At 45.4% G+C, this 7,500-nt stretch overlaps 1 protein-coding gene across 1 annotated transcript in view; it reads left to right on the top strand.

Moving 5' to 3' along the window:
- Positions 1–6,922, top strand: part of LOC134443863 (calcium/calmodulin-dependent protein kinase II inhibitor 2-like) — a 14,201-nt gene extending 7,279 nt beyond the window's left edge. Inside the window, exon 2 of the mRNA XM_063193397.1 lies at positions 6,852–6,922. Coding sequence (XP_063049467.1) covers positions 6,852–6,922 — 71 coding nt within the window. The remainder of the gene's footprint in view (positions 1–6,851) is intronic.
- Positions 6,923–7,500: the final 578 nt, after the last annotated feature.

The raw sequence follows: 7,500 nt of genomic DNA, 5'->3' as shown, positions 1-7,500 counted from the left end.
CAGGAGATATACAGAACAACATTTTTATAAAGAGTAAATAACGAGTACACACAAACACACACACACAAACTAAACTAAACTAAACATCATGTCAAGAGTCTCATACATACATAAACTAATGCAGAGAACACAGCACACTAGACATTGCACACATCCTTACACATCTCGGGCCGGCACTGTGTGGGTGTTTGTGTGTGTGTGTGTGTGTGTGTGTGTGTGTGTGTGTGTGTGTGTGTGTGTGTGTGTGTGTGTGTGTGTGTGTGTGTGTGTGTGTGTGTGTGTGTGTGTGTGTTTGAAAATGTATTTAGTTTAGTTTAGTTCATTTCGTTTAGTTCAGCACGGACCACATGCACAATACACATTGATTACAGAAGTAAAAAGATGGCTTGTGCCAGATTCGTATGTAGCTAATTTCCATCTGCAGTCACTGGACATTTTTTTTTTTTTTTTTTTTTTTTGGGGGGGGGGGGTGTTAAATACTTAATATACTGTGACTAAAATCTGGTAGTCGTCACTGTTTATTAACATCCTTGGTGGGCACCTCAGAAGCTCCTGGAGGGCTACCTGGCGCCCGCGGGCACAACGTTGGTGACGCCTGCTGTACAAGATTGTGGCCGTAGTGCTAATTTCAAGCTTTCAACTCCTCGACAGGTTAGATCAGATCAGGGGTCCTAAAGTAAAAGGTTAGATCAGATCAGGGGTCCGACAGGTTAGATCAGATCAGGGGTCCTAAAGTAAAAGGTTAGATCAGATCAGGGGTCCTAAAGTAAAAGGTTAGATCAGATCAGGGGTCCTAAAGTAAAAGGTTAGATCAGATCAAGTTTTTCCAGATCCTCCCAGTAAGAGGTCTGGAGGGGTATAAACAATGCAGCGCGCCCGCACACACATGTGCACACACACACACACACATACACACACACACACACACACACACACACACACACACACACACACACACACATACATACACACACACACACACACACACACACACACACACACATACATACACACACACACACACACACACACACACACACTGCAAATCCTGTTTTGTTTCAATATGCTGCAGGTCGTTAAGTCATCATCACACAAGGCTGCTGCATTGTAGGCCTAGTTGTTAATATCCCACAATGCACTTGTGTCCCTCAATGGACATAAGCAGCTGAGAAGCGTTAATGCAGGAAGTGGTCATGAGGCGGTGGAGTTGGAGTTAGTGATTTCATTGTAGGGCAACATGGAGTAAACATCTGACTGGGCAACATGGAGTAAACATCTTGATATTTCTGGGCAACATGGAGTAAACATCTGGCAACATGGAGTAAACATCTTGACTGGGCAACATGGAGTAAACATCTTGATATTTCATTGTAGGGCAACATGGAGTAAACATCTGACTGGGCAACATGGAGTAAACATCTTGATATTTCTGGGCAACATGGAGTAAACATCTGGATATTTCATCTTAGGGCAACATGGAGTAAACATCTTGATATTTCATTGTAGGGCAACATGGAGTAAACATCTTGATATTTCTGACTGTATCTCTTCTACATATTCAATTCCCCCTAAAAAGTTGTAGTAGGCAACAGGGACATAAAGGGTGCATCCCAATATGTGACCTTGCCTCCTCCACTTGTGCTTGTCTCCTCGTCCCGCCTCCTGGCCCCTCCTCTGTGGGGAAAACGATAAAGTTTCCCAGCTGTCAGCCTCGTCACAACAACTTTTGAGGGACTGTTTTTCATTCACCATCCCAATTGCAAATGATAAAAAGACTATACGATTGAGCATTTGCAAGATATTGAAATATAATGCTGTTGTCAGTGATGTCATCATGACAAGAAGCAAGTGGAGGAGGCAAGTGGAGGAGGCAAGGTCGCATATTAAGATGCACTCAAAGCCAAACTGTGGCAGCCTACGGGCAGTTATGGCAACTTCAGGATGAAACTGCCTCAGGCCAGAGCTTCTGGTCTGCAGCTCTGCTGTTAAAAAAAAGAAAGTAGACGGTAACGCGCAGCGACAACTGAAGCTATTGGAGTGTCCAAATGAAGGCGTGGGGCTGTGTTTGTTAGCTATTGTATAGCTAGCTACTGTTACTGTTGTTGTAGCCTTTTTCATCTCTCCTCCTAACCAAGTCACACGTGCACATGGGCAGCAGGGATGACATCATTTGGGTTCTGTCCATCTTTTCAGTGCATTTTCAGTGCAGCTCACAGAGCGAAGCACATATCTGGTGAGAACTTGTAGCATTCCCAACGGGAGCGTACCTATGTTCCCCAGGTCCTATGTTCCCCAGGTCCTATGTTCCCCGGGTCCTATGTTCCCCGGGTCCTATGGTCCATGGGTCCTATCTTTCCCGGGTCCTATGTTCCCCTGTCTTTGTTAGGGACAGGGGAATTTAGGATACTTTTTCTAAAAAAGGGTTCTATGTTCCCCGCATTGTATGTTTCCGAGTTTTCAAATTGTGCCCTTCCCAAAACCATCCCTAAAGCTAACCTGTCAGAAATGCAATGTTTCTGAGTTTAAAATTTGTGCCCTGACCAAAATTCTCCCTAAACCTAACCTGTCAGAGGTGCAACAACAACCTGCGCTTTGCCATGCAGCAGCAGTCTACTTTGAAGCAGCGGGGAACATAGAACCCTTTTTTGAAAAAGGGGTCCTAAGTTCCCCGGTGGCGGGGAACATAGGACCCGGGGAACATAGGACCTGGGGAACATAGGACCTGGGGAACATAGGGATGACCCTATTATCACTCGGGTTTCTCTTCATCCCGTATAAGACAAGACGCATAGTGCAACTAAGTTTGTCCGCCAAATGCCTTTACAACCAGGGCTCTCACAACTTTACAAACAGGGCAAAGAAAGCGTTCTGCACGGGCGCTCTGTCTGTATTTTGAGCTCGTGTTGTTGCTATGGTTATCCAGCGTCTGCATGAAAAAAAAAGGTTGACAGAAGCGGTTTGCCTCTCATTTTAAAACACCCCTGATAAACACACTTGTGACCAACTTTGATTAAAGTAAATCAAATTAATTGTTGGCTATTATAGGCCTAAGCATGCATGACTACCCAAAATACATGAAAAAAATATTTATGAAATAATACAGACAACAGCGGAAGGATTTGTCTATCGTAACCTGCCGTCTCTGATACAACATTAAGTTAGTGGTAGCCTACTGATGACTCCTTTATCGGAATGAGGTAATGAAATGCGAAAACCCGTCCCAAAAAATCTTGTTTTACAAGTAAAACTGTTGTTGGCAGCTACGTTAGTCTGAGGTAAGATGGCAGCGCTGTTCCCTGGTTTCTGCCTACAGTTTAGAATGCCGACTTCACTGTTTTCTCCGTGGAGGTGGAAAGTCGAAGCAATGGGTGCGCACGAGGACGCTAGGTTTGAAAGTTAGGGGGCGGGGTTGAAGTCCGGACCGCCGGTCACCCTGATCACCTCATGACATACTGTATTTGAGTTTCTCACATGCTACACACACACACGCACACACATGCTACACACACACACACACGCATACATGCTACACGCACACACACACATGCTACACGTACACACACGCACGCACACACACACATGCTACACGCAAACACACGCACGCATACACACACATGCTACACGCACACACACGCACACACACACACACACACACACACACACACACACACACACGCATACACACACACGCTATACGTACACACACTGTTTGTCGTGGGGATGTTCTGTTTGTCTTGTTATCATGTGGAGGTTCTGTTTGTCGTGTGCAGGTTCTGTTTGTCTTGTTGTCTTGGGGAGGTTCTATTTTGTCGTGGGGAGGTTCTGTTTGTCGTGTGGAGGTTCTTTTTGTCTTGTTGTCATGGGGATGTTCTGTCTGTCTTGTTGTCATGGGGATGTTCTGTCTGTCTTGTTGTCATGGGGATGTTCTGTTTGTCTTGTGTTTCTACAGATCATATGGGGTCCTAAAGGGGACAGTGAGGTAATAATAACAACAACAATAACAACAACAACAACAACAATAATAATAATGACAACAATAATAATAATAATAAATGAATTACAGTGTCTCTCAAGTGTAGTCACCTCAGAGGTTCAACTCGATTTTAAGTCACCAGTTTGTAGAGTACCGCACTGTGCTACTCAATCTTACAGCTTTTCTGGAACTTCACACACAACTCTGAAAGCTTCTCACCCACTCTCCAACTCCCCTTACCAACTTCACTGAACTACAAGCACAATTATTTATTTACACTCAAGTTTTAATTCTACAACACCTAGTGCATCCTTTTTTTAATGCCCGAAAAATATGTAAAATATATTGTTTACCAAACCTCTCTGTGCTCCCCTAATCAGTAAGTGGAACACTGAACAAAATAAGGTCTAATGTGCCTCATGCAGGTCTAACGTGCCTCATGCTGAGTATAGGCAGAGACTTCAAGAATCTCTGGTGTAGTGTTCTGCCATATGCACATGACAGTTCAAATGATGCATAAGTGTGAATTAAAATGATGCTTGTTTTGTATTTTGGGAACAAAATTGCCTTTTTAGAAGAGACAATGTTTTGAGACAAGGCATTCATTTTTCAGGAGAAGTTAAGGGTTTTGTGTGAGTTTTTGGATTCGTGTGTATAGTTTTGAGAATTTCAGACATGATTCCAGAAATTGAGAAGAGAAGCGTGGTGCCCTACACACGGGGCGTAGAAGTTTTGTCTTTTATCTATCTATTTATTTATTATTTTAACTAATGTGCTTTGTTTATTTATCTACTTCATTTCTCTCTAGCCAGTCGCTGTACAGCACTTTGGTCAGTTTTGTACTGTTTTTAAATGTGCTTTATAAATAAAATGTACTTAGGCCTACTTACTTTACTACAAACCAGTGTATAGAGAGGTGTCCTACACTAGAGACCGATGTATTAAGATTGAGTAGAGTAGTGAGGTCATGAGAGCATGGACGTGCTGTCAGGACAGGCCGGGTGGGCAGCGCCGGCTTACTTTACATCAACCATGGAGGTAGTATAAGAACTGGAGAGAGTGAATAAGCCCGCCTCCAGTCATTTCAATGGGAAATGCTAGGCTAGTGAATTCAGCGAAAATTGAAAAAAAATTTGTCGTTTCCTCCGCCAGTTAACTCAGCCAATTACATGCCACGTTTATGACTGACTTACGGTTGACCAGAAAGATATATGGAAGACGGGCATTGGATGCATGGAGGTGCCCAACCACACACCTGTATAGGCATATGTGCCCAACACTAAACTCGCGTACCCACCAATCGCGTCCCCCTTCTTTGAGCGAAGTGGCGGAGGAGTTGCGACGAGGAATTGCCTTGCTAATCGGAGAAGCTAATCAGCCAAATCCTGACCCCCTAACATCAACCCGTCCCTTCAGCTAATTGAAGTGAAAGTGAAAGCCTGATAGGGAAATTCCCATTGTCATTGTGACACAGCACTCCATAGCACACAAGTGTTCACTGCACACTACACACAACAAAATTGCATTTATGCCTCACCTGTGCAAGGGGGCAGCCTCCAATGGTGTGAACACATGTCAGGAATACAATACATGTCAGGAATACAATACATGTCAATACAGGACAATACAGGACAATACAGGACAATACAGGACAATACAGGACAATACATTTCAGGAATATGTCGTCAGGACTTGTCAACCTGCCAGGTGCATCACTGATGAAGTTGGATGATATTTATTAATAGCGTGTCCATTCTGAAATCCTTGTGCAGGGCGAGAAAGTGTTCTATGGTGATCAATACTTTTGGATCTTGGATGTATGCAGTTTGAAGGGGGTGGGATTTGAAAGGGGGTGAGATTTATACAGTTTGAAAGGGGGTGGGATTTTGCATTTATTCAGTTTTTAATCTTTTTTTCTGTAAATGTTTGTTTAGCAGCTATTGACTCCCGATTTGGTTAAAATGCAGAAAATTCTTTCTGAGAAAAACTAAATGTTCTCCTCTTCTTTCCCCTCCTCTTCTCTTCTCTCCTCTGCTCTTCTCTCCTCTCTTCTCCTCTCTTTTCTGTTTTCTCCTTTCCTCCCATCTTCTCTGCTCTTCTCTCCTCTTCTCTCCTCTTCTCTCTTCTGTTCTCCTCTTTTCTTCTCCCCTCTCCTCTCCTCTCTTATTTTTCCCCCTCTCCTCTCCTCTTCTCTTCTCTTCTCTTCTCCTCTCTTCTCTTCTCTTCTCTTCTCTTCTCTTCTCTTCTCTTCTCTTCTCTTCTCTTCTCTTCTCTCCTCTCCTCTCCTCTCCTCCCCTCTTCTCTTCTCTCCTCTCTCCTCTCTCTCCTCTCCTCTCCTCAGTCATTGAGGATGATGCGGATGCAGACGGGGCGCTGGACAAGCCAACAGAGAAATCGGCTGCAGGGGAGTAGAGGAATGCCTCTCCTCCTCTCTCCTCCTGCCCCTCTCTCCTCCTCTCTCCTCCTCCTCTCTCCTCCTCCTCTCTCCTCCTCCTCCTCTCTCCTCGACGTCACCTCCTCTCCAGGGGAGTAGAGAAAACAAGATGAGAGAAGAGAAGAGAAGAGAGGAGAAGAGAAGAGAAGAGGAGAGAAGAGAAGAGAAGAGAAGAGAAGAGAAGAGGAAAGGAGAGGAAAGGAGAGGAAAGGAGAGAGGAGTACCCGTCTCCTGAGCCTCTTTTGCACATTTCAGCATCAGCCAGCGATCAAAGAGCGCCCACCCCCCACCCCCCCACCACCACCTCCTTCCTTTCTTCCAAGGCAGCAAAACCATTGAGTGCAATGTAGCTTCTCTCCTCTCCTCTTATCCCCCTCTCCTCTCCTCTCCTCTCCTCTCCTCTCCTCTCCTCTCCTCTCTCCTCTCCTCCTCTCCTCTCCTCAGTCATTGAGGATGATGCGGATGCAGACGGGGCGCTGGACAAGCCAACAGAGAAATCGGCTGCAGGGGAGTAGAGGAATGCCTCTCTCCTCCTCTCTCCTCCTCCTCTCTCCTCGACGTCACCTCCTCTCTCCTCCTGCCCCTCTCTCCTCCTCTCTCCTCCTCCTCTCTCCTCCTGCCCCTCTCTCCTCCTCTCTCCTCCTCTCTCCTCCTGCCCCTCTCTCCTCGACGTCACCTCCTCTCCAGGGGAGTAGAGAAAACAAGATGAGAGAGGAGAAGAGGAGAGAGGAGAGAGGAGAGAAGAGAAGAGAAGAGAAGAGAAGAGAAGAGAAGAGAAGAGAAGAGAAGAGGAGAGGAGAGGAGAGAAGAGAAGAGAAGAGAAGAGAAGAGAAGAGAAGAGAAGAGAAGAGAGGAGAAGAGAAGAGAAGAGGAGAGAAGAGAAGAGAAGAGAAGAGAAGAGAAGAGAAGAGAAGAGAAGAGAAGAGAAGAGGAGAGAGGAGTACCCGTCTCCTGAGCCTCTTTTGCACATTTCAGCATCAGCCAGCGATCAAAGAGCGCCAACCCCCCCCCCCACCACCACATCCTTCGTTTCTTCCAAGGCAGCAAAAACATTGAGTGCAATGTAGCTTCTCTCCTCTTATCCCCCTCTCCT

The sequence above is a fragment of the Engraulis encrasicolus genome, unplaced genomic scaffold (assembly GCF_034702125.1).
Source record: "Engraulis encrasicolus isolate BLACKSEA-1 unplaced genomic scaffold, IST_EnEncr_1.0 scaffold_37_np1212, whole genome shotgun sequence".
NCBI lineage: Eukaryota > Metazoa > Chordata > Actinopteri > Clupeiformes > Engraulidae > Engraulis > Engraulis encrasicolus.
This window is presented reverse-complemented; position numbering and strand designations above follow the sequence as displayed.